This window comes from Delphinapterus leucas, unplaced genomic scaffold, assembly GCF_059928025.1.
Source record: "Delphinapterus leucas isolate spDelLeu-1000000601 "Yukka" unplaced genomic scaffold, BTC_Dleu_Yukka2 spDelLeu_asBTCV2_sq25, whole genome shotgun sequence".
NCBI lineage: Eukaryota > Metazoa > Chordata > Mammalia > Artiodactyla > Monodontidae > Delphinapterus > Delphinapterus leucas.
Window position 1 is genome coordinate 13613983 of NW_028322234.1, and position 26733 is coordinate 13640715.

The 26733-nt window shown below is 55.9% G+C and overlaps 1 protein-coding gene across 3 annotated transcripts; it reads right to left on the bottom strand.

Annotated features, from left to right (window-relative positions):
- Nucleotides 1-1065: 1065 nt before the first annotated feature.
- CAMSAP3 (calmodulin regulated spectrin associated protein family member 3) lies at nt 1066-15830 on the bottom strand. Of its 3 annotated transcripts, none has more exons than XM_089905530.1 (18): nt 15557-15830; nt 9853-10106; nt 9432-9554; nt 9253-9348; nt 8141-8188; nt 7741-7879; nt 6991-7130; nt 6812-6905; nt 6678-6732; nt 6454-6527; nt 6074-6143; nt 4533-5937; nt 3209-3348; nt 2839-3128; nt 2383-2482; nt 1919-2031; nt 1722-1840; nt 1066-1633 (listed from the first exon to the last, which is right to left on the bottom strand). In XM_089905530.1, the coding sequence occupies exons 1-18, from the start codon at nt 15702-15704 to the stop codon at nt 1328-1330; spliced, it is 3714 nt and encodes a 1237-aa protein (XP_089761656.1). In that variant the 5' UTR covers nt 15705-15830; the 3' UTR covers nt 1066-1327. The 3 variants fall into 3 exon arrangements, with proteins under 3 accessions (XP_089761656.1, XP_089761655.1, XP_022412826.1); XM_089905529.1 differs by having other exon boundaries at nt 4533-5988; nt 15557-15829; XM_022557118.3 differs by lacking the exon at nt 8141-8188 and having other exon boundaries at nt 4533-5988; nt 15557-15829.
- Between the last annotated feature and the right edge of the window lie 10903 nt (nt 15831-26733).

Below are 26733 nucleotides of genomic sequence, written 5' to 3' on the forward strand. Positions count from 1 at the left end.
CCAGATTGGCCGGTGTGGGGAGGTGGGGCAGCTGGGCTCCAGGCCAGGGCACACGCTCCACCCTAACCCCGCAGAGCCAGTTCTGGGCTCCGAGAGGCCAGTCTCTCTGCCGCCTGAGGCCCTGAGCCTGGAGGGGGCCCCTGCGCCCCTCCCTCTCAGCAGATAGAGATACTCAGCCTCCCCACCACGAACCCTTCTTCCTTGGATGAGGGCACCCCCCTCCCCTTGGGGAGAGACTGGGCTGAGAGCTCCGGAGGCAGGCGGGCCCCAACCAGCTCTGTGATCTTAGCAAGGCGCTTCTCTCCCTGGACAGCTGCCAGGAGCCAGACCTCAGCCATGGGCCATGGCCTAGGTGCGGTCCTTAGTCCTAAGCTCCCGGAAGCCATTAGCGGGCTCTAAGCTAGTAAAGGATTTTAAGCATTCGGGCACTTAACCGGATTTGTGCCCTGAACAGGCCAGGCAGGCTGCTGTGGGGACCGGCTTGTGGCAGGAGGTGACTGGGGGTGCAGTCACGGGGACAGAGAGGCCCTCGGGAGGTGAATGTGTGGGATCCAGTGGCGGTGGAGAGTCTGAGCTGCAGGGAGACCCGAGCTCCGCCCGGCTCGAGCTTGTGATGTAGCTCCTCCACCTGAGACGTCCAGCGGCCATGCCAAGGCGGCAACCAGACCCTTGGACGTGCAGCTCAGAGGAGAGAAACAGGAACCCCCGGCCCAGAGGCGGTCACGGAGCCTAGAAACGTAGGCAGGCAGCTGGAGGAGAGATCACGTTTAGCAGTTGGCCAAGAACCAAATGCCAGGACTGGCCGATAATAACAGCCACACTGAGGAGAAAACTGAAGCGAGCGGGGGCGGGGAGGGCTGGCCAGAGGCCTCAGGTGCCCAGGAAGTCAGTTAAGAGGCAGCTGGGAAGCGGCCACGGGGCTCTGGGGGCCGGGTCGTGTCGAGGGGGCAGAGGAGAGGCTGGAGCAAGTTCAAGAGGGAACGGGAGGCAGGGAACAGCCGGCGAGTATAGGAAACCGTCTCGGGCAGAGATGTCACCAGGCACCCCAGCCAGCCTCAGCCGAGCTCTCTTTAAATTACTTTATTCGAGAAGGTGGGGAGGACAGACGGGGGACTGAGCTGAGCCCTGAGTCCCTGAACCTCCCAGCTCAGCCCCCACGGCAGGATGGGACCAAAGTAAGGGGGTGGGGACTCCAGCCCCACCCAGGCGAGGTCACGGGGGGACAGACAGGACCCGGGCATACCAACGGACTGTCCTCTGGGCTGTCCCCCAGGAGGGCGGTGGCCAGAGCACATGGGGCCCGGCCTGCGGACCACCCGGGACGGGGCTATTTGGGGGTGCTGCTGCCCTTCTTGGGAGTGGTGGGCTTCTTGCTCTGCCAGAGGTGCCCCTGGATGGTGAAGGCATCCACACTCATGGACATGGTCTTGGCGGGGATCTGGGTGAAGCGCTTTCGGTCCGAATTGTACTTGTAGATGCCCTCCACCATGGCGGGCGTGACCGTCCGGGGGCCGTAGCCTGTCAGCCGCGACAGCTCCTCCGTCTCCCCGGACAGCGTGTACAGGGCCCGGAACTGGCAGCTTGAGTCGCGGAAGAGGATCAGGAAGTGGTTGGCCTTGCTCTTCTCGATCTCCTGGGTGGGGGGCGGAAGCAGTTAGCCAGGCCAGCAGGGCCCCTACGACCTGCCCGCCGCCAGTCCGCCAGCCCCGGCCCAAGCCCACCTCAAGAATGCGGTTCTTCTGCGGCTCGTTCACCTTGCCCGCCAGGCAGCAGTGCGACAGGGCGTTGTGGATGATGAACTTGTTGGACTTGGCGCTCGGCTCCTTGTACAGCCGTGGACCTAGGGGGCGGGGCGGTCAGCAGGGACGACCTGGGGCGCCGGTGGGGCCCGGTGCTCACCCCCTGAAGTCCCACCTACCCGTGTACTCAGGCACTGAGGCCGGGGAGGAGGCGTTGCTGCCGTTCTCCCACTCACGTTCTCGGCTGCCAGGCAGGCGGCTTGGGGACATGAGGCTGGATGGAGATGGAGCCCTGCGGGGGGAGGGGTGGGGTGGGGTGGGGTGTGGTGTGGTCAGCGGTGGACGAAGCCTCCCAATCAGTGTGCGGTGGGACCCGGGAAGGGCGAGCCCAGGACACAGCCGAGCAGGCAGGATGCATCCACTGACATCATCTGGGCTCCCAAGTCCACGCAAGGCCCTCTTCCGGCCCCGGGCACATTGAACACCCGTCTCAGGTGTGCAGCCTTGCATCTTTGGTGGCAGATGCACACCCTCGTGCCAGATCACCCTCCTAAGGCTCTCTCTCCCTCTCCCCTCTCCCCTCTCCCCTCTCTCTGAGAGGCCACCTGGAACACAAACGGCTGCCTGCCCAGGCTAAACTCACCGAGACGTGGGCCTCTTCACGCCGAGGTTATTGGGCGCCTCGTTGGCCACAGTGGACAGAGACAGGGTGGACTGGGAGTAGACTTTGCTGAGCCGAGAGCCTGGGAGCAGAGGGTGTTGGGTCAGGCCCCACCTGAAGTCCCCTTACCTCCACATATGTCCAGGGGACCTTAGTTGGCCGGCTGGTGAGGGAATGTGCGGTCAGCCCTGTCCAAGACCCTCGCCCTGCGCAGCCTCGCTGGAGAATGACCTCCCCACCTCACCCCACCACGCCAGGCTGTGGGAAGCGGCCCTTCACCTGTTAAGCCGTGGAGAGAACCCCAGGCCAGCTCTGCCCACGGCCCTTACCCTGCTGCAGCCCCACATCCTTGTGGAAGCCTTGACCCCTGGGAGCCCACGCTTCGGCCCTGCGGATGTGCCCTGCACCACCCGTCCCACACACCCACGGGGGCCTCACCCAGCAGGCCACGGGCTGTGCTTCGCGCCAGGGCCGAGTCATCACAGCAACCGGAGCGTGGCCGGGGGGCCCTCCGACCGCCCCGGCCCGGCCCCCCGCTCCCCATCGCCCGGGGCCGCAGCACCTTGTCGAGGTCATCCATCAGCTTCAGCTGGGCCCGGCGTTCATACTCGAGCCGCGTGAACTCCCCCCGCCGGGGGCCCACCTCCTCCTCGGCTGGGGCCCGGGTGGCAGGGGCCGCAGGAGCTGCGGGGGCCGGGGGCCCGGGGGCTGCTTCCTCCTGGGCCAGCCTGCAGATTGAGGGGATCGAAGCAGTCAGGTTGTGGGGACGCCAGTGGTGGGAGGCTCCCCAGGCTGGGTCCAGCCTCACCTCGCAGCCTCCTCCCTCCGTTGCTCCTTCTCGGCCTCCTGCCACTGTTTCCGCCGCCGTGCGTCCTCCACCCGCCGCTGCTGACGCTCCAGCAGGCTGGCCCTCTTCTGGGCCATCTCGTCCTCGGGCTTGTCTTCATCCTGGGGGCAGGCACCAAGTGTAGCTGGCTGTCCCTCCCCTGGTTCGGCTGGAGTCTGACCTTGTGTCGACCCAGCCTGCCAGCCGCTCGCCTGTCCTTGAGTGTTTGTAATTGTTCTGAAGACACTTGGTGGGCACCTGCTGTACGCACAGCCCCATGCTGGGTTCTGGGCACACCAAGCACTTAACCCAGCGAGGAAGGCAATCAGGTATCACACCAACATTGGTGAACACCAGCAGAGGCTGCTGTCAGTCTACACTGTGGGGAGGGACCTATCCTGGCCTGGGGACACCGAGAGAGGGGCCTCCCAGAGGAAGCAACCTCGGAGAATGATGATGAGGACTGAACTGGGTGGGGGTGAGCGGTGAGGAGAGCATTCTGGGCAGTGCGAATAGCAAGTGCAAAGGCCCTGAGGCCAGAACAAGCCTAGCAGGTGTGGAACAGCAGGGAGGCCAGTGTGGCTGGGATGCAGAGCTGGGGAGGATGCCATAGGATGAGGTCAGGGGCAAGCAGAGCCTACAGCCATGGGAAAGACTTTTATTCTAAGAGCAAAGAGGACCTACAGAAGGGTTTGAAATAAGGGGGTGACAAGGTCCAATTTACATTTTAAATAAATTTTGCTGACCGCTCAGTTGAAAATGGCCAGGGATTGGTGTGTGGTGAGGGGTGGGCAGTGGAGACCAATCAGGACATGACTGCAGGTGTCCAGGTAAGAGGTGGTGGCCCAGGCTGGGGATGCCAACAGGAAGAAGAGTGATTGGATATGGAAGAGTCAGGAAGGGGAGCCGGTAGGGGATGAAGGAGGGAGCAGGAGGGAGGGGATACCATAGAGGACCCTAGCCCCATCTGTCTAAACCCACTCCTATCCATCTGTCCGTCACCCACCCATCCATCCATCCGCCCAGCCCTGTCCAACTGTCTACTACCTGTTCTCCCTCTGTCTATCCACCCGCCCCATCTATGTGTCCATCTGGACATACACACCTTGTCTGTCTGCCAGCTGCCACCTGGCTAACCACTCATCCACCTCTGTTCCCCACCCCCCACCCCCGTTCCATCTGTTTGTCCATCCATTGGGAAAGCCCTATCCATGCAACTGCCTGTCTACCCACCCGCCCACCCATCCCTGACCATCCATCCATCTACCCACCTGGCCCCTCCCCCACCTGCTCAGGTGACTCTCACCTTATAGAAGAATCCCAGCCCGGTCCGGGGCTCTCCCTCTGAAGATGCCTCTTCTTCTAAGGAATCCTCAGCACCAGGGGGACTCCCATCTCCGTCATCCTCAGCCGTGGGCTCTTCCAGGCTGCTCAGCGGGATCTCGACGAGGCCAGGCCGGGCCGCGGGCTCCTCGGGAGGCGGCCCCTCCGCCAGAAGGATAGAGGAGCGTGTCTGCATGGGCACCTGGCTCGGCGAGAACTTGCGCAGGTGGGGGAGGCTGTCCACATCGTGGGGAGGCGTGAGCACCCTCGTCAGGGGTGCTAGCCGCAGCTCCGCCGGCCGCGCGTGCTTCGGGCTCCGGGGTGTGGGGCTGGGGCCAGGCCCGGGGCTGCGCCGGGCAGCCGGAGCACGCCGGGCGGGGCTGGGGGACGCGGCTTTGGGGCCCGTCGTGGGACCAGGGATGACCCATGCTGCGGGAGGCGGGGCAGGCCCAGAGGGCTCTGGCGGGGCCAGGAGCCGCTGCTGCTGGTCCGTGAGCCTCTGCATGTCCCGTTGCAGCGAGCTCAGCGCTGCACTCAGCTTGCTGACCGCCCGGTTATAGTCCCCCAGCCCTTCGGGGGGCACTGGGCCCAGTTCCGGCGAGAAGGTCACTGCCTTTGGCCGTGGCGACGGCTCACCCTGGCCCTCGCCTGCCGGCCGCTCCCCACCAGGGGCCAGGCCCGGCTCCACCTCTGCTTCCCCGCCGGCCTCCCGCGGCTGCACCTGCAGGAATGCGCTCTTGCCCAGTCGCTGGCGGTGCTTGGCAAAGATGGCCTCGATCCGTCGCTTCTGAGCCTCTATGGCCCGGCGTTTCTCCTCTAGCCGGGCTCCAAGCTCACTCATCTCTGAGCTCAGGGCCTCTGGTGCCACTGGGGTGGCTGCCGGGGACCCTGCCTCAGCCTCGGCCTTCACCAGCTGCTTCTTGCGTTCAGCAAAGCTGGTCATCTTCACTTCAGAGTTGCTGGCCACTGGGGATGAAGCCGCCGCCTTCGGGGAGCCCTCAGACAGGGCTGGCGGTTTCGATACCTCCCCCACTGGGCAGGGAGACGGTTTCGAGAGGCCCTCGGGGTGGGGCGAGTAGGTGGGTGCTTTGGTGGGCCCATCGGGCAGTGGTTTTGAGGCCCCCTCGGGTGGGTAGGGGGAAGCCAGTGGCAGTTTGGAGGACCCCTCGGGAGAGTGGAGGTAGAAGCTGCCGTCAGCAGCCCCATCCGGGAGCAGCCGGGGCTCGGCACTGTGGATGATCTGCAGGGCCTCCTCGATGGTAGGCAGGTCGCCAGTCTCCGGGGCTGGTTGGGTGGGGGTCCGGGCTGGCACAGAGCGCGGGGGACCCAGGCTGTCTGAGCTGACGGAGCGGAGTAGGACGGGGTCTCCCATGACAACATCCACGTCGCTGTCCAGGCCAAAGGGAGTGCTGAACGACACGGCCTGGGAAAGGGGACGGCTGGGCGGCCGGAGGGAGGGGTCAGCCCCTGGGACAAGCCTGGGCCCCACCCGCTCCACTGCCCGGGCCCTTGCGATGCGCTCACCTGAGCTGACGGTTCCAGGCTTTGCCGAGGGCCTCCACGTGGGACATGGACGGGGAGGACTTCAGCGAGCCTGGGGAGGGGCAGTGAGTGGTCACTCAGTGCTCACTCGGGGGGTCAATGGGGACCCTGGGTGGCGTCAGCCACGGGTTGTCAATGGGTGAGTCACTGATGGGTCATTATGCGGATGGATAACTGTGGGTGGTGTCACTACGGGGTCCTGTTGAGCCACTGGGGAGGTCACTGGGGGGACAATGAGTGTCACCAAGGGTCATTCGGGTGCCAGAGGGGCCCAATGGAGGGGTCTAGAGGCACGACATGAGGTCAGCTGGGGTGGTCTTTGGATGGGGGTCTCCAGTGACAAGCCATCTCCCTGCCCTCACCTGTGGATCCTCGGAGTGGGGACTGGGGGCCGCCGGATGACAGGAGTGGATGGCGGAAGTTGAAGACAGGAGAACTGCCAAGAGATGCGCGTCAGCCGAGGGGCCCCCTCTCCCCCTCCCTCGCCCCTCCTGGGAGTGCAGACCAGATCATCTCCCTTCCCCGTCCCCGCAGGAGGAGGAGCCCATTGTGGCTGTGTAGTCTCAACCCAACAGGGGAGCGGTACCTGCTGCCGCTGTTGTTCTGAGGTGGGGAGGCCTCCGTGGCCCTGTGGGAGGCAGCTGCAGCACAGAGCGGAGGGTCAGGCAGGGCTTGGCCTCCCCTGCCCCCATGCCCCCCGGACCCAGGGTCGGGCCTCACCGTGACCATCAGGCAGATCCTTGACCTGCACGAAGTCGGGTTTCAGCACCTCAAAGCACATGAACAACTCCGCTAGCAGCACCATCAGGTTGATCTAGAGGTGGAAAGCAGGGTCAGCCAACCAGGCGCACGGCCCCCGACACCCCCCCTCTGCCCACAAGGCCCCGAGATGGCCTTACCTTGAGGGGCGGTGGGACATAAAGCAGGTCCTCGAGAGAGAGCGGGCAGCCCCGAGGAAGGCGGGAGGCACAGAAATCCTGCACCAGCTGGAGGTTGTACAGGCTGTCCGCCACAGACATGGGGTCCTTGAGGCACACCTCTGTAAGGACAGGATGCCTGCGTCCCCAGCTCTGAGGGAAGGAGGATGGGGCCCCGGGGAAGCGGGGGCCCAGCAGCCAACATGTACAGAGGACCTCTGACGAGCCAGGCTAGGCCCCCTTCACAAGGTGTGTACCGTGACAGGCTGTTCCTCAGGCCTTTGCATCTGCTGTTCCCACCACCTGGAGTGCTAGTTCCCCAAGAACTCAACTCAGAAAGCTTATCCTGGCTACCCAGTGCCCTTCAGAGCACCTAACATCCGGAACATTCCTCTCGATGAACTTATTGTCTTTCTCTCCCAACTAGGATGTGAGCCGCCTGAGGTCAGGAACGGGTCTGCATTGTTCTGGCTGGAGCTCTGGCACCTAAAACAGGACCTGGCAGTTTGTACTCTATCGGTATCTGCTGCAGGAGTGAATTGTATAAAGCGCAGAGAGGTTTAGACACTTGTGCAAGGTCACACAGCTCATTACGGGAAGAGAGGGGTTCAAACCCAGGTCTGCCAATTCTGGGAGCTGCACTTATAATCGCTGCACTACTCTGGGGACAGACGCCAATGCCTGGGTGCCAGGCTTGCAAGGACGGGGTCTGGCTCAGGCACATTCACTCACCCTCGAGTCGCAAGAGCTGGGGACAGTAGCAGTGGATCGTGGCGGCCAGCGCAGCCCCACTTGCCAGGTCCTGGAGGCTGGTCACGGTCGGAAAGCAGGGGGCGCGTCGGGCCACGGCGCGGTCCTTGCGATATCGGATCTGTGGGTGGGAGCCGGGTCAGGTCAGAGGTCAAGCTGGCCCCCTCCGAGGTCAGCAGTCATGCAGGCTGGGCGGGGAGGCCTGGGGTTTCCGCCACGAGGGGGCGTGAAGCCGGGGGTCCCAGAGCCAGAGTGGGGGGGGCCAGCCTGGAGCAGGGGAAGGGCAGCAGCAAGAGGCAGAGGAGGTGTCTGCGAGCAGCCAGGCCAGCAGCGGGGGCTGGGGACAGGGACTCCTGGGACCCTGGGGTGGGGGATACGTTACCATGGGGGGTTTGCTCCCCGACTCCTTCAAACAGAAGGCAATTGCGTGCTGGGGGGAGAGGAGCAGCTGTCAGCGGGGCGGGAGGGGTGCTGACTTGCTGGGCCCCCAAGCACACCTCCAGCGGGGGAGGAGACAGCCCTGACCCCTGTCCTGAGCCCCGGCCATCCAGCTCCCTGACTGCGCCCTGGCCGGCTTTGGGGACCCCAGCTCCTCCCAGCCAGGAGGGACCCCACAGAGCAGCCACTCATGCAGGGAATCCTCTCCCCCCAACACAAGACCCAGGTCCCAGCTGGGGGAGGGGATGCAGAGGAAGCAGGAAGGCAGGAGAGGAACCCCCAACCCAGGCCCTAGTGTGGGGGGAAGGAGACCCTGAAGTGAGCAAAGGCAGGGACTTCAGCCCAAAACCTCCCCCCGACACCTGCAGTGGTCACTTTCCCCTTGTACTTCAGGGATGGACACCCCACTGCCCCCAAAACTGAGAGCAGGGAGCTGTCCTTAGGGAAGCTGGAGTCTCAGTTAGGAAGGTTCTTCTACCCTCTTTTTCTCTTGGCTAGAGGGGTCTTCTCCATGTGCCCTGCCTGTTGGGGTCAGGATCCATGTGTCTGATGGGCTGGGGTCCTCCCTCTCCCCACCTTGGCTCAAGTGTACAAGCCTCTTGATTACTGGGAGGTGAGTCATGTACCGGGGAGAAGTCTGTCCTTTCAGGAACAGCAGAGATTCCCCCCCTCCCTTGGTTCCCAAAGGGTTTCTCTCTGTGCCCCCAGGGCTGGGGTCCTACTTCCTTTGCTCATATCTGGGGAGAGACAGGAGAGGGAGCAGGACAGGCAGGCAGAAACAGACACACAGACAGCGACAAGCAGGGCAGGCAGACGGGGCAGAGAAAGAGCCCCACTTACAGGAACCAGCTTCCAGTACCAGCGTGTGGGACACTGATGCCAGAGAGGCAGAGAGGAGAGTGGCAGGGGCGGCAGAGGGGAGAGGGCAGAGAGAGAGAGAGTCACCTCCAGCCCCCCCAGTGCAGGCATGGCCTCGAGGCACAGCTCCAACCTGCCCACCCAGCCCTCGAGGGGCCGCCCTTCCTTCCTTCCTTCCATCCATCGCCCCAGGCTCACCGAAGCCTGCGCTGGGGCCACCCCATCGGCAGGGGCCGCGGGAGATGCCCTCTGGGCAGCTTCCTGCTCTGTCTTCTCCTGCAGCCGCCGGATGGTCTGGGGAGCAGGGAGAGGTCAGTGCTCCAGTCACTGGGTGATCCTGGCCCCCACCAGACCACCTTGGCCCAAGCCCCACCTACCGTGTCCACCCAGAAAAGGAGCTTGTGCTCCAAGCTGGCCAGGGCCAAGGGACCAGGCAGTGTCTTTGTCCACTCAAAGGCGAAGGCAACCATGAGGGCATCAATGACAGCTAGGTGGGCTCCCTGTGGAGGCAAGAGCTGCAGGGTGAGACCAGAGCGCCTCCCAGGGAGGAGAGAGAGGAAGAACCTGGAGGTGGGAGGGGCTCGAAGTGGGAGGGGCTTGGGAGGCTGTCCAAGCTCTGAGGTCACAAACTAGGCCTTAGGGATCTGGTGGGCCGGGTAGGCAAGTCCTCAGGAGCCAGAGTTAGCGCCTTTTGGGAGGCGCCAGGCTTGGCAGGAGGAGCCTGGCCTGGTGGAGCAGCCATGAGGGGAGGAGCCAGGCCTGGTGGGCGGGACCTAACGAGGTAGGGGCGTGGCCTACCATGAGGATAGGCTGGTGCCTCAGGTCGGCCTCCTGCACCGGGCGCTCGGGCAGCGCGGGCACCATGCCCCTCCGCGCCAGCAGGGCCAGTAGCGCAGAGGGGCTGGGGGGCGTGTCGAGCTGCGGCAGCGCCTGGCGCCAGGCCCGGCAGTAGAGCTCAGCCGAGAGCAGCAGCCGCGTCACCGGGGGCTTCACGTGCTCCTGTGCATACTGGTCGGTGTAGAAGGGCTCCCACAGCTCCGAGGGCACATGCTCTGCCGGGGCGAGGAGGGGGGGCGTGGATCATGGCGGGTCAGGGCCACCGGACATAATCCCTCCGCATACATACAATTACATGGACCCAATTATGGGGGGGGGGTCGTTGCGGGTCTGGACCAGGGAGGATGGCACCGGGACGGGAAAATAGGGCACCTGGCCTGAGACACGAGGTGCAGGTGTGGGGGAGTTTGCCAGAGGAAGGGGTGACGGTGTTCCAGGCAGGGGGTCTGCATACAAAGGCGAGGAGGTGGGAGAGAGCACGTGCTTCGGGGAGCTGGCGGGCTCTTGGACCCTGAGGAGAGGGGGCGGAGGCCAGATGGGCGGGGTCTTGTAGCCACCCCTCTCGCCCTCACCTAAGGACTGCACGACACTGTGACTTAATCGATCTCCCTGGGTGCCCTACACCACCCCAGCGGGACTCGCTTTGCCTTAAGGCAACCCTAGGAAGAAGCAGCCAGGGCACACGTGGTAACTCCGCTTTACAGATGAGGAAACCTAGGCACGAAGAAGGCCACACAGCTCTGGACTGGCATTCAAACCCAGGCCTTAAGCAGGGGGTGGGATGAGCTGTGGAGTGGGGGGTTGGCTGACAGGACATGCAATGGGGGAGGGGGACAGACTGCAAATACTTTGTGGGGGGCGGGTGAATGGCCTGAACTTGGTGACTGAAGGGGAGGGGGGAGAGGCACCCAGGGCTCCATTGGGAGTGAGGGGGAAGAGAGACAGAGGGAGGCGGAAGGCAAGAGAAAGAGGGTGGTGGCTGAGATGGGGGTACAGGAGGGGCTGGAGCTTAGAGGTAGCCACAAAAACCCTGAAAGAGAGGGGCAGGGTAGGAAGAGGCTTGAGGAAGCCGCATGTGGAGGGAGGAGGGGTGGCAGAGCCCCAACCAAGTGGGACCCAAGGGTGGGGAGGAGAAAGATCAGAATAAGCCGCCAGGAAGATCTGGGAGGTAGACAGGAGGCAACCGAGGCCAAGGCGGTTGGATGTGCCCTTATGGGTCTTCCAGGGAGGCCCCAACTCATCCCAATCAGAGCTGCTGCTTTGTATACTGGGCTTCTGCGTGTTTGAAAGGATGGAAGGGGGCAGGATTCTACTGCTTAAAAACATTTGAATGTGTCGTACCAGGCCTTCCTCAGGTGCCTGAATTCACAGCGATGCTCTCCAGAGGCCCCTACCCTCACCTACAAGGACCCAGGCACCCTGGCTTTCAGCCCCTCCCTGCCCCACCCCCCACTCTTTCCCCACCCCCTAAACTCACACTTGACCTTCCTACGTAATACCCAAACCCCATGTAGAGTTGGGCCATCTCTCTGCCCCTTGAAAGAAGAGTTCTCCAGACCTAGAGATTATCATATTATGTGAAGTCAGTCAAGGACAAATATCATATATCACTTATATGTGGAATCTAAAAGAGACGATACAAATGAACTTATTTACAAAACAGAAATAGACCCACAGACATAGAAAACAAACTTAGGGTAAACAAAAATGATGGGCAGGGGAGATAAATTAGGAGTTTGGGATTAACATATACACACTACCACGTATAAAACAGGTAAACAACAAGGACCTACTGTAGAGCACAGGGAACTCTACTCATTATCTTGTAATAACCTCTAGTGGAAAAGAATCTGAAAAAGTATATATATATATGTGTGTGTATAACTGAATCACTTTGCTGTACCCTTGAAACTAACACATTGTAAATTAACTACACTTCAATTAAAAAAAAAAAAAGAGTTCTCCAGGTTTTCTTTCCTTCCACCATTCCCCTGTCCCAACCTCCCTGATCTGCCCTTGCCCTCCTAGCTCCCGGCCTCCCCAAGGCCAGCAGTGGCCTTCCAACGCCCGCTATCTTGCCTGGGCTCTCTGCCGAGTACCTCCTTCTTCCAGAAAACTTCCTCCCCCTGGCATCTTTTTCTCTCTCTCCCACCACTCAAGCCAGGCCACCTCCTGACATGCCTCTTTGATGCTGGGCTCCCAACAGCTCTGAGCAGCCCTGTCAATGGACTTGCCCCCGCTACTATGATGGCTTCCATGGCCATCTGAACACTGCCACCTGCCACAGCCCAGGCATCGCCCATCATGCTCAGCGTCTTACTCCAAACGTGCTCCTTCTCTCTGTCCCCATCACAGTGAGAGACAGATCACCATCTCTCCTTCTCTCTCCCCGCTCCAACATCCAATCAGTCATCTGGTTTCAGCTCCTGGCATCCCCTGAAGCCAAACCCTCCTCCCCCTCTCTCCAGCGCCCGGTTGCTTCCTGGTCCCATCAGCAAAATTAAAGTTTCTTTCCTGCAGGGCTTGTCAGGGCCTTGAAGATGACAACTTGAGCTAGAGCTACGGATAGCTAATGTTTATCAAGTCCTTACTTTACACCAGTCTGTCTCCACCTCGGCACAGTTGGCATTTGGGGCTGGATAATTTTGTGTTTAGTGGGGCTGAGGTGTGGGGAATTGGGGCAGGGGGGTGCTGTCCTGTGCATTGTTAAGATATTTAGCAGAATCCCTGGTCTCTCCTCACTAGATGCCAAGAGCACTGTCCTCTCAAGTAGCAACAACCAGAAATGTCTCCAGACACTGCCAAATGTCCCTTAAGTGACAAACTCATCTTTGGTTGAGATCCACCGCTCTATACTATAAAGTGCTCTATTGACCATTTACTGTAGAGCAGTCCTGTCCGATGGGAATAGAATGTGAGCCACACAGGAAGTTTAAAATTTTATAGTCACTACATTAAAAAAGTAGCAACAAGTAACATTACCCTAGTAATATATTTCACCCTATATATACCCAAAACATTATTGTTTCAACACGTCATCAACATAAAAACGTTATTAATGAGATATTTCACTTTTTTTTTTTTGGTACAAAGGCTTCCAAAGCCACTGTGTTTTTTACATGTACAGCACCTCACAATTCAGACCGGCCAGATGCTGCTCGTGGCTACCACACTGGACAGCACAGCTAAAGCGCAGCTAGCCCTTGGACCACCACCGCCGCCGCCGCCTTGTGTGCATTTGCTCGTTGAATTATTCCGAGACTTATTCTTATCTGTTGTACAGATAAGAAAACCGAGGCCCAGAGAGCTAAGATGACTTGGCCAAGATCACAGAGATAGTAAAGGGCAGAGCCGATGGGACCCTAGTTCCCTAAGCATCACCTGGAGGTTCTGGCGGCCTAAGGGACTGCATGTGGTGTTTCCCAAACTTGCATAAAGATGCCACCCTTCCTTATCTCTGAGCTTGAGTTCTGTGGAGCCCACTAGCCTGCATTCCTGCCCAGCCTGTACCCTGGGGCCATCAGAACTACCCCTTCCCCCAGCCGTTATTCCCCCGGGGCAACTGCATATCTGATCTCATCTGGTCAGTCCCCAAACACCTTCCATGTCTCCCCAGGGCCCTCAGATTCCCCATCCATGGCCTGAGAGGCCCTCATCACTTGCACCAGACTCCCTCATCTCCCTGGCCACTCCTGGCCACCACTGGGACCTGTACACTCTTCTTGGAGAACTCGCTGTTGGTCTCCTCCCCCTGGCAAACTCCTACACACCCTTCAAGGTTCAAATGCTCCCTCCTCTTGGGAGCCTTCCTTTCTCCTCCCCTCCCTGGAAGATTTCAGGGATTTTCCTCCCCCAGCCTGCTCGCTGGAAGGCCCTCAGCACGCCTCGACATTAACTGGACATCACCGACTTTATCACCCTAAGCAGCAATGATCTGGTTTCAAGTCTCATCCCCCTCTCTCCATCCTGAGCACCCAGCACTGGACCGGCACCCAACAGGCATCAGTAAAGAGTCCCAGAGTTCATGAACCAAGCAGGGCTCTGCTCCCCACTTCCTGCTCAGAGCCTGGGGTCCCACCTTCCTCAGTCCCCCTCTGTTTAGAGAACGTGGGTTGGGGGCGCAGATTCAACGTGACCTTCGGGAAGGATGTCACACAACGCAGGGGAGCTGGGTCAGTGAGAACAGAACCGGGTGAGTCAGGGCGTCCCCCAGGGACCTGACTTTTCTTTCTGGGAAATGGAACAGTAATTTCTCTTCTGTCCCCTGACCAGATGATGAATAATATTACCGTTAATAAAAATACCGCTGGTCACGGCAGTAGGAATAGCAACATCCACTTAGTGTGTACTGTGCGCCAGAAACAGAATAATCCTGTGGTCAGTCTCTCTCACCCTGTGAGAGGAGGAACTGGGACCCCAATCACCCCAGCACTGCCCTGGCACTTCCTGGGTGCCCCGCAGACGTTTGTGAAATGGATAACAAAGTGCACAAATGCCTTCTTTTATAGAGGACTAAACAGAAGCTTAGAGAATTGGGTTAATTCGTCCACATTCTGGTGGAGCGTGGGACTCAAAGCCAATTCTGATTCCCAAAGTTGAGTCCTCTGTGGCCTCATAACCTGGGATGCGAGGGGCTGGGGCAGACCTGGGTCTCTCCCCGCCAACCATCCCCCCACCCCCCACCCCCTTTCTCAAGCAGATCCCTGTGGGCGGTGAGCCCCAGAGTGGGCCCTGCTTGGGAGGGTGCAGGGAAAGAGACTGGGAGAAAGACAGGCTCAGGCGGAACCAGGAGCCGGACAGCTGTCACCAAGACCCACACCCAGAACTGGTTGTTCTGGGAAGGCCACTGAAGGTATGATGGGCTGTGCTCAGCTGGTGCCAAGACCAGTGGGCAGGGCCAGTGGGAGGGCAGGGCGTCCCCCCAGAAGGCCCAGACCTTAATTAACTCGTCTTCCCCATGGCCAGGCCCTGACTCTCAGCTCTGGCATGGGGCCATTACTGAGCCTTCCCTGGGCCGCAAATCCTAGGGACCCATTCGCATCCTCCCCGGTGGGGTGGCCTGAGTTCTTCACACACGTGAACCGGGGGGAGGAAGTGGGAGAAGGCCCTGCACCTGGGCCCCCACCCCCGGCGATCTTGGAAAAGCCATTTCCCTTCTGCTGGGCTCGCCCGCCTCCTAAGCAAAATGGGGCAATAAGTCACAGCTGCCAGCCGCCGGCCGGGGCAGTGGAGGCGAAACAGGGGCTTCCCGCTCCCCTCACCGCCCGCAGAGCAGGCAGGGCCGACGCGGGGTGTGCGTCCGGGCTGGACGGGGGCGGGGGTCCTCGCGGGCGCACGATGTGTGTGTAAAGGGGGGGAGGGCAGCCAGGCGAGGCCCGCAGTGGGAGACAACACTCGGCCCGCAGACCCTGCCCGGGTCACCTGGGGTCCGGGACGCCCGGGTCCCGGCGCGGAGCTGGGCCGCCGGCCCCACCCCCACCGCGCTCCCGCAGCCGGCCGGGCAAAGTCCACCGCCTGGGCCGAGCAGGAAGCCCAGAGGCCCGGCGCGCAGGGGCCCGGGCCCGGGGACCCCCGGCGACCGGCGCTATTGTTCCCACGGCCCCGGCCTCCCCGGCGCGGCGCCCCGCCCCCCGCACCTGCCGCCCCCTCTCCCCCGGCCTGGTACCTGCGCCCCCGAACGCGGCCCGCAGCACCCACGCCAGGCTGGCCGCCGCCTTGGCCCGCGAGAAATCGTACTGGTCCAGCGATTTGATCTCGGGCACAAGGAAGGTCCTCCGCAGCGGCCCGGGCCCGGGGGGCGCCGCCTCCACCATGGCGGCGCCGGGGCTGCGGGCACCGGCTCCGCGCTCGCTCCGGCTGAGCTGGGCTGGGCTGCGCCGCGCTAGCACCCTGGCCGGGCCCGCCGTCACCACCACCGTCACCGCCGCGGCCGCAGGCGAGCCAGGTGCGGCCGATCGCGCTCACGACGCTGCGTCGGCCCCGCCCCGGGGCGGAGCCCAGGTGTGCCCCGCCCCCGGGCCTGGCCCCGGACCCTGGCCCCTCGCCTCTCCCGGCCCCTCGCCGCCGCAGGGTGGGGCGGGCCCAGACTGCGGTGGTGGCGGGGGAGGCTGCGGAGGAGTGTGTGTGCGCGCGCGCGCCTGTGTGTGCGCGCGCGCTGGGGAGGATGAGGGACCCTCTGCTTGCGGGTGTGTGTGCCTGCCCAACTGTGTTTCCTTAGATGTGAGTGTGAGCTTGTCATTCCCGGCCTGGAGGCAGCGCGCGCGTGTGTGCACCTGTTTCTCATTGTGTCTTGTGAGCGTCCAAGAAGGTGTGTCTGTATTCGCATCAGTGTGTGCATCTCTGGACGTGTTTGGGTGGTGAAAGGAGGGTGTGGAATATGTTTGAGGGTGTCTGCGTGTCCGTATCTGTGCGAATGTGACAACGCGCGCGTCCTTGTTTTTCATGTGTGTTGTGTGTACAAGGATCTGTGTTGTGTAGGTGTTGGTGTCCTGAGGATTCAGGAGTGTGTGTGTATTTGTGTTTTGTTAGTGCATTTGTGAGTTTTCCTATTTGTGAGCATCTAAATGTACATCTCTTTTGTGTCAGGGTGTGATGAATGTCAATGAAGGAGTATATGCGACAAATTGAGAGTGTGTGTAATTATGCAGGAGTGTGACAGCTTGTATCTGTGAGTGTGGTTGAATGGCTGTTACTGGGTATATTTGCAAATGTCTATGTGTGCATTTGTGGTATCAACAGAATTTGTTGGGGGCTGGGCTCCAATTGTGTGTAAATGAGGATGATGTATTTGTATCTAAGTGCATTTGTATATGAGTCTATGAGTATGATTGTGTGCACACGGGTGTGTGTATGGGGGTAGCGATTGTGGAATGTGTTTTGCTCATATATGTGTATTTACATGTGAGTGTATTTGTGGGTGACTGTGTTTGGGTATATGGTGTGAGATAAGGTGGTGTGACAGGGTGCGTAAACAGTGGAAGTGGGTATAACTGTAGAAGAATGTCCATTTCTGGATGCATCTATGAGATTGCAAGTGTGCCTATGTATCTAGGAACTGCATACTTGTGTGAGCAAATCTATGGGTGGTATGAGCTTGATTCTGTACGGCAGTGTGAAGGGGTGTGTGTGTGAGAGAGAATATATTTGTGTGTGTGTGAACCAGATTTTTGTATACATGATGCAACTGTGTGGAGGTTGCCTGGTGTACTTTTAAATGTCTGAGCCTCTATTTGTGGATAGTCAATATTTGCTTGTGTGTTCCATGTGTTTTTTTGTCAAGATATCTACTGTGTGCCTCTTAACTGTGTGTAACTGTGAATGCACAAGTGTTTGTGCTTGTGAGTGTGAGGTCTTTGTGTGTGTCCCGATGTGTATACCTGAGTGTAGTTTCATGTGTGTAATAAGTGTACGTATGTGTTTGGGTTTATGTGTTATCTGTTTATTTGTTGACATGTATCGCTGAGTGTATTTTGTGTATTTGTGTGTGTGAAGCTGGCGTTTACATCTGTGTGGATTTGTGGATATTTGCACGGATCTGTGAGTGTGAGTTTGACGAGGTGCACATGTATGAGTGTGTGTATCTGGTTTCTGAATGTAAACTGAGTATCTGAATGTATCTCTTTATGTGTAAGTGCATTTATGGGTGCCTGGTTGTGAACATATGGCTGTAGTGTGTGAGGAGGTGTACATGTGTAAGGAGTTGTGTTTTGAATGGTTTTGTGGGTGTGTAAGGGTATTTGTGTGCATCTAGATGCACTTGTTTGTCATATATAAGTGAGACCAGGTGGGTGAATTTTTACAGTTACGGCGGGGTTTCAATCTATACACACACACGCACAGAACAGTGTTTTCTTGACTGTATAAAATTCTATGAGATGAGGGCTTCCCTGGTGGCACAGTAGTTAAGAATCCGTTTGCCAAGGCAGGGGACACGGGTTCAAGCCCTGGTCCGGGAAGATCCTACATGCCATGAAGTAACCAAGCCTGCGAGCCACAACTACTGAAGCCCGCGTGCCACAACTACTGAATCCCACGCGCCTAGAGCCCGTGCTCTGCAACAAGAGAAACCACCGCAATGAGAAGCCTGTGCACCGCAACTAGAGAAAGCCCACACGCAGCAACAAAGACCCAATGCAGCCAAAAATAAATAAATAAATAATTTAAAAAAGAAAGTAAATGAAAAAAAATTTTTTTATGAGATGAGAAATCACTACAGCAAGTCAGGCTCCTGAGAACCACCCCTCCCCCCCCCACCCATGGTGGTCCCTGAGCCCCAGCCTTTGTAGAAATTCCCCATCCCCTTAACATGCGTTGCACAGGCGTGTTTGAGGCGTGGGTGTCATGGGGCAGTGGGTGGGTGTTCCTGAAGGAGGGGAGCTGGGGCGTGGGCCCTCCTGTCTGGATGTGCCCGTGCAGTAGCAGGTGTGGGTGCACGCACCACGGGGCCAGTGTAGATGTGTTTGAGCGCACGTGTGGGATGTGCGTGGTGCGTGTGCCCTGGCCCGTGTCCCAGCGCCCCCCGCGAAAGACCTGGACAAGTCCTTTTCGCACTGGGCTTCTGTGTCCCCATCTGCGGCTCTGTCGGGGGATCTGGGGCTCAGGGCATGGGGAGGCGACCTGGCGGGGAAGGGCGTGCCTTCGTGCCCATCCCCTCCTGGAAGCGTGGCGTGTCCTGCCAGCGCACACGTGTGTTTGCCTTCCCTGGGGAGATTCTCGTGACCTTTGTGGACCCCAAGGGTAAACATGGGTGAAGGCGGTGCCTGCCGCTTGCTGGCACACTCTGCCGGGGGAAGCGCTGTGAGCACGCAGGCAAAGGTTTTCCCGCCTTGGGAGGCGCCCCGCAGGCCCTCAGGCGTCCTTGGAGGCGAGAGCCAGGGGGCTTCCGGCGGCGTCAGAGCAGGAGCCGGGGGCCTCCTGGAGCCCAGCCCCACACCGGCCGGACTGGAATGCCTTGCTGGTCTGGACCGCCCCACCCACGCCTGCTGGAATCGACGTCCTACCTCTCCCCGGGGCCTGTTGCTGGGGCCCAGGCAGCTCCGGACACACTGGCTCCCCTGTGTGCACCAGGTGGCCCCCTCCCCGCCGTCCCCTTTTGTCCTCCCGGGCATGTTTGCTTCCAGCATCCTCGCTCACCCGGGGCCTGGCTCTCAAGCCTCCTAAGTCATTCGATGGACCCTGGTTTTATTAAGCTGGGGGTGGGGACGACTTAGAGGCTTTATAGGTCAAGGGTTCAGGACTAGGTTTAGGGAACTGTATGAACCCAAAAAAAGTCATCTGCAAAATTCTGCACGTGTGTGCACTTCGGGGATCATGCTAACAGGTAACAATTTTCAAGAGGATTATATGCCCAGCACAATCTCATCTAATCCTCACCGCTACCCCAGCATAGTGAGTATTATACCCATTTTATAGACAGAAGAACTGAGGCCAAGAGCCCAGAAGTCACATGGCAAGGAGAATGGAAGGAGGCTTTGAGCCCAAGTCACCTGGATCCAAGTTCCACCCGCTGAAACTTCCATCCTGAGGCTGGCCCACCTTCTCTAAATATCTATGACCTTCAAATGGGGTTGGGTGAGGCCTGTAGTTGTGGGGATCTCAGAGCAGAGGAGGAGGGTTGGGGTCCCCTCTCTGTGTCTCTAGCCCAAAGCAAGCTGTGGTGATGGGATTCAGGTATGGCCACTGTTTCTGTCCTCCTCACCGTGACAGTATCGCATGGTGGCCCCTCTGAAGGTTGGCCAGAGTAGAGGGAGATTATTATCAGACCCCCAGGGACCTCAGGGAAACATTTCTAAATATTTCAAAATAATGTTTTTAAAAACCAAAACACTATTGTGCATGCCCAGGGCTGTGCCTGTCCTCATGACACTCCCATTTAGAGGCAATAAACAAATACATCAAAGACATCATTTCAGAAAGGGACAAACTATTGGGATCGTAACAAAACAAAGCGAGTGTACTGGAGATAACCAGGGTGTGGCTGCTTTAGTTTGGAATAGGGAGGCTTCTTTGAGGAGAGGGAGATGGGCAGAGACAGGAATGATGACCTGGAACAGTTGGAGGGAGAGCGTTCCAGGCAGAGAGAGCTGCCAGGGCAAAGGCTCTGGGGCACGCAGAAGCTTGGTGCTCGGGATGGGTCATTGTAGCTGGGTGTGAGTGAAGGACATAGAGGAAGATGCTGGAAGGTTTTGGAGTGCTCCTCAAATTCTTGCCAGTGCAGACCAATTTTTTTCCCCCAATCCCTAAAATGCAATAAAAATGAATTTCAATGGGAAAATAAGATTGAAAAGGGCATGCATGGAACTTCCCTGGCGGTCCCGTAATTAGGACTCCATGCTTCCACTGCAGAGGGCATGTGTTCGATCCCTGGTCGGGAGCTAAGATCCCGCAAGCCACGTGGTGAGGCCAAATAAGAAAAAGAAATGCATAGTGCCAGAAACCAAGGATCAGCTGACAAGGATCAAGGATGGGGGTATATTGTGGGTCCACAAGGGCCAACTGAAAGAGTTCCCGATGGCCAAAGCCAGAGCCATGTGAACAAAAACATTAATATAGTATTGGATTATAACTCCAGGAATAAAAATAAATGTCCATTAGTTTGCACTGATACAAAGAAATAATCGAATACAGTAACAAATGTAGGACAGGTATGGAAGGTTTCCAGATAATTTATGTAGGTGCCTCACCCTGAGGGATGGTTAGAACTGCACACAGTGATTTCCTCCCCAAAGGAACAGTGTGTGAAGAGGGCGGGATTGGGGGGAAGAATAACTTTTCAGTGGAGAAAACTGCTAAACACTGCATCACCTGGCTGGATGATTAAGGTCAACACCAAAGTCATAATTAGGTTGATAATATGTACTCTTGAGATGCTGTGAGGAAAATGGCACTTTACCTCTGTGATACTTCTCCCCCCAAACCCATAACCCTAGTCTAAACATGAGGGAAATATCAAAAACAATTCCAGTTGAGAGGCATCCTCCTGTACACCGACCATCATCCTCAAAACTGTCAAGGTCATCAAAGACAAGGGAAGCTCAAGAAGCTGTTGCAGCCAGGAGAAACCTAAGGAGACGTGTCAACTAAATGTCATGTGCAATCCTGGACCAGAAAGAAGACATTCGGGGAAAATCGAAGGAATATGAATAACGCGTGAACTTTAGTTAATAATAATGTATTGATATTGGTTCACTAGTCCCAGACTAGTGTAAGATGTTACTAATAGGGGAAACTATGTGTGTGTGTTGGGGGAGAGACTATATGGAAACTGTACTATTTGCTCAATTTTTCTGTAAATTTAAATTTGTTCTAGAATAAAGTCTATTAATTAAAAAAAGAATTTACATGGAAAAGAAATCTGAAAAAGAATATACATATATACACACATATATGTATATGTATGTATATGTATAACTGGATCACTTTGCTATACACATGAAACTAACACAACACTGTAAATTAACTATACTTCAATTTAAAAAATGGTTTAAGGGGACTTCCCTGGTGGTCCAGTGGCTAAGACTTCACCTTCCAATGCAGGGGGTGAGGGTTTAATCCCTGGTCGGGGAGCTAAGATCCCACATGGCTCATGGCCAAAAAACCAAAACATAAAACAGAAGCAATATTGTAACAAAATTCAATAAAGACTTGTAAAAAAAATGGTCCACATAAAAAACAAATCTTAAAAAAATAAAAAATGGTTAAAAAATAAGGAATGTATAAAACATGCAAATCACAAGCCCCAGTAGTCCATAAATGACGAGGCCAAGTTACTAGAAAGTTTCTAAACGCTTATTATCTTCTGTACTCTCTTATCTGGATGGGTAATCAGCTGGATGGGACCAGCGCTGGTCTGTGGATTGATCTGAGTGGTTCTAGGACAGTGTTCCTCACCCTCGGCTCTATTGACATTTCGGGACAGATCATTCTTTGCTGTGGGAAGCTGTGCTGTGCGTTGTAGGATGTTTAGCAGCATCCCTGACCGCTACACACTAGATGCCAGAAGCAGCCACCCTCCGATTGTGACAACTAGAAATGTCTCCAGACATTGCCAAATGTCCCCGGCAGCCTGAATTAATCACTCTCCCATTGAAAACCATGCAGGTGTGCAGGTGATGAGGTCAAATCTGGAAACTTAGTCCAGAAAGACCCAGGCATGTCTGTGAGACTCAAGGCTGCCTTTGAGGGGCTTGGGATCTCCAAAACAATTCTACCCGTGCCAGGTGGACCACAGAAGCGTGCGTGGCTTAGGAAGCCAATCCTAGGGTTTGGCTTTGGGACTAGAGAGAAAGCAAGGATTCAGAATGTGTTTAAGAGAAAGAATTGGGGAATTCCCTGGTGGCGCAGTGGTTGAGAGTCCGCCTGCAGATGCAGGGCACACGGGTTCGTGCCCCGGTCCGGGAAGATCCCACTTGCCGCGGAGCAGCTGGGCCCGTGAGCCATGGCCGCTGAGCCTGCGCGTCCAGAGCCTGTGCTCCGCAACGGGAGAGGCCACAACAGTGAGAGGCCCGCCTACCGCAAAAAAAAAAAAAAAAAAAAAGAATTGGGGAATTCCCTGGCGGTCCAGTGGTTAGGACTTGGTGCTTTCACTGCCGAGGGCCCGGGTTCAATCCCTAGTCGGGAACTAAGATCCTGCATGCGGTCAGGCCAAAAAAAAAAAGGGAGAGAGAATTGACAGGACTTACTGATTGATGGGGGGTGGGGGGGAAGGAGTTTTGGAAGATGCCCAGATCTCTATCTTTCACAACTGGGTAGACAGTGGAGTCATGGGCTGAGATGGGGACATGGGATGAGAGGCCGGGTTGGGTGAGGGAGGGGATGATGATGGGTTTCGTCTTGGACAGATTGAGTTTCAGGTCCCAGAGGGATGTAAGGAGGGCAGAAGTTCATAATCTTTTACAGATCACGATGGGTGATGCCCCATGTGCTTCCACGAACGTAAAATAGTCTCAAAGGGATAATTTGGCCCGTTTTGTTCCTCACACAAAAACACAGCAGAGCTTTTTTTTTTTTTTTTTAATTTGGTTGCGACAGGCATGCTCCTTGGTTGCGGCATGCATGTAGGATCTAGTTCCCTGACCAGGGATCAAACCTGGTGCCCCCTGCATTGGGAGCACGGAGTCTTAACCACTCCACCACCAGGCAAGTCCCACAACAGGGTTTGAAAATCACTAAAATGCCCTTCAGCAGGATAAATAAACTGTGGGACATTCAGACAATGGAATCTTATTTGGTGCTAAAAAGAAATGAGCTGTCAGGCCGTGAAAAGAGATGGAGGAACTTTGAAAAATGCACATGACTAAGTGAAAGAAGCCAGTCTGAAAAGGCTGTATGATACAGACTGTATGATTCCAACTTTAGGGCATTCTTGAAAAAGCAAAGCTATGGAGACAGTAAAAGGATCAGTGGTTGCCAGGGGTTAGCGGGGGAAGGAGGGGTGAAGAGGCAGAGCAGAGGATTTTTAGGGCAGCGAAAACACCCTGTGTGATATTATAATGGCAGATACATGCCATTATACATTTGTCCAAACCCATAGAATGTACAACACCAAGAGTGAAGCCTAATGTCAACTATGGACTCTGGGTGATGTTGATGTGTTAGTGTAGGCTCGTCAGTTATTACAAATGTACTGTCTGGTGGGAGATGTTGAGAATGGGGGAGGCTATGCATGGGAGTGGGAGGGGGTGTATGGGACTTCTGTATTTTATGCTCAATTTTGCTGTGAACTTAAACTGCTCTAAAAATTAGTCTATAATAAACACATGCAATGGGACACATATGTAAATACTAAGTAAATATCCCAAAATACATACTTGGACATTTAAAATATACCTAATGGGAAACATGAGGGGAGGGGAGGATAAATCAGGAGCTTGGGATCAACAAACACACACTACTATATATAAAATAGACAGGGAACTCTACTCAATATTCTGTAATAGGGAATTCCCTGGTGGTTCAGTGGTTACAACTCCGTGCTTCCAGTGCAGGGGTTGCGGGTTTGATCCCTGGTTGGGGAACTAAGATTCCACATGCCCGTGCAGTGCAGCCAAAAAAAAAAAAAATCTGTAATAACCTATACGGGGAAAGAATCTGAAAAAGAATGAATGTATGTATATGTATAATTGAATCACTATGTTGTAACCTGAAACTAACACAACATTGTAAATCAACTATACTCCAATAAATTTTTTTAAAATACCCAATAATACCCACACAATCACACTCATGAATGCAAGTATCTGTACATGCACACACACACACGCACACACACACACACACTCATGCAGATACTCGTTACTGATGTAGGTCAAGGGAAAGAGATTATCTCAAGTGTGGCTTCTGTCCTCTGCATGTCCTTGATGGGAAGAAATTTTCTATCCACTTCATTCCTTTCTCTCTTTCCCTCCTCTTGTAGGAGGAGGTCTGTGGGCAGACAGAAGGGAGGAAGTGACTTCGCAGGTTAGAAAAGCAAAGTCTAAGGTGATCGTAGGGGAAGGGGGAAGAGGGAGAGAGAGAAGGGGGTTCTGATTGCTCTTTGGACATTGCTGAAGACTGTGGGGATTCAACACAAATGAAGGTTCTGTTATCATCCTCTGAATTCATTGCTGTGCCCACCCACCCTTTTCAACTCCAAGGGCACAGCTAAGGGACACACTGGAAAAAGCAAATCACACAAACTTTGGGGTCTTGTGATGGCCCCATCTGCTATGATCCCATGGCGTGCGAGCCCCTCAAGAATCATGGTCAGGGCTGGGATTACCCTGTGGAGTCAGAGAAATTGAAGCCCCAAAGAAAATGAGACACAGCCTGAGGACAAAGCAGGTGAGAGCTTCTGGAAGGTGAGAGGGATCCCCAGTGTTCAGGGCTGGCTTGGAGGGTCCATGGGAGAAGGAGTGAGCAGTCACAAGTAGATACAAGGACGTAGCAATCAATGGTGACCTTGGGGAAAGTGGTCTCAAGGGTATCTGTGTGGGGAGGCCCAAGGGAGGGAGTCAGATGAAGAAGCGAGATGAGAGAGAGTGGAAACTTCACCTAAAATTCCCCAGCCACCATCCATGCCTATGCTCTGCTCTCTCCAAAGCTGTTCTCCCCCCACAGTTCCATCCTTCCTCCTCCTAGCATCCTCCCTTATACTCCTTTTCCACTTCCTATCATTCCCCAAACTTAATCCCTGCAGCAGAACTGTAGACTATTAGAAACCAAAAAGGTGCAAAGTTCTGTACCTCATGTAACGTACAACATGAGAAATGTAATTACTACTGCTGTATGTTACATATAAGAGTTATTAAGAGAGTTATTAAGAGTTATTCAGTTATTAAGAATAAGTCCTGAGAGTTCTCATCACTAGGAAAAATAATTTTCTATTTCTTTAATTTTGTATCAATATGAGACGATGGATGTTCACCAAACTTACGTGGTCATCATTTCATGATGTATGTAAGTCAAGTCAAGTCATTATGCTCTACAACTTCAACTTAGACAGTGCTGTGTGTCAGTTATACCTCAATAAAACTGGAAGATAAAAAAACTCTGGGGAAAACAAAAAAGAATATTAGACACGAAAGGAACTCAAAACATTGGCTAGTACAAGTCTTCACCCAGAGCTCAAACAACCCCCCCCCCCACACACAGAGCATCTCTGTCTCCTCTCATCCAGCCTATCCTTGATTCTTTCCATGAACAGGGAGCTCACTTCTGAGAGAAGCAGCCCCTTCTACCTCTGCTGGCCACAGAGTCATTCCTATGAACAAATCTGTTCCTTAGGGGCAGAAACTTACCACAGAGAGGAACCGTGTGGCAGATTATCGAAGTAATGATTTAGCCATGCGACTTGTTTTGGCCAGCGGGACAATAGCAAATGTGATAGAAGCAGAGGTTTGTAAAGTACTTTCACACTGTCATAAAAGAGGGGATATCACTATAGGCCCTTCAGACACTAAAAGGATAATGAGGGTATTTTTATGAACAGATTTATGTTGATAAATTTGACAGTTTACATGGCATAAACAAATTCCTTGAAATGCAAAACTACCAAAGCTTACTTAAGAAGAAATAGATAGGGGAGATTGGTTCAAGATGGTGGAGTAGAAGGACGTGCTCTCACTCCCTCTTGCAAGAACACCAGAATCACAGCTAACTGCTGAACAATCATCGACAGGAAGACACTGGAACTCACCAAAAATGATACCCCACATCCAAAGACGAAGGAGAAGCCACAATGAGACGGTAGGGGGTGCAATCACAATAAAATCATATCCCATAACTGCTGGGTGGGTGACCCACAAACTGGAGAACACTTATACCACAGAAGTCCACCCACTGGAGTGAAGGTTCTGATCCCCATGTCAGGCTTCCAAACCTGGCTGTCCGGCAACGGGAGGAGGAATTCCTAGAGAATCAGATTTTGAAGGCTAGCGGGATTTGATTGCAGGACTTCTACAGGACTGGGGGAAACAGAGACTCCGCTCTTGGAGGGCACACACAAAGCAGTGTGCGCATCGGGACCCAGGGGAAGGAGCAGTGACCCCACGGGAGACTGAACCAGACCTACCTGCTAGTGTTGGAGGGTCTCCTGCAGAGGTGGGGGGTGGCCGTGTCTCACTGTGAGGACAAGGACACTGGCAGCAGAAGTTCTGGGAAATACTCCTTGGCGTGAGCCCTCCCAGAGTCTGCCATTAGTCCCACAAAGATCCCAGGTAGGCTCCAGTGTTGGGTCACCTCAGGCCAAACAACCAACAGGGAGGGAACCCAGCCTCACCTATCAGCAGACAAGTGGATTAAAGTTTTACTGAGCTCTGCCCACCAGAGCAACAGCCAGCTCTACCCACCACCAGTCTCTCCCAT

Bases quoted from the DNA above. Each gene is read 5' to 3' on its own strand.
- CAMSAP3 (XM_089905529.1), bottom strand. From the start codon at position 15,704: ATGGTGGAGGCGGCGCCCCCCGGGCCCGGGCCGCTGCGGAGGACCTTC. The intron at 7,880-8,140 runs GTAACGTATCCC...TCCCACCCACAG, and splicing joins CGGGGAGCAAACCCCCCATG to ATCCGATATCGCAAGGACCG. The intron at 3,129-3,208 runs GTGAGGCTGGAC...CTCAATCTGCAG, and splicing joins CGGAGGGAGGAGGCTGCGAG to GCTGGCCCAGGAGGAAGCAG.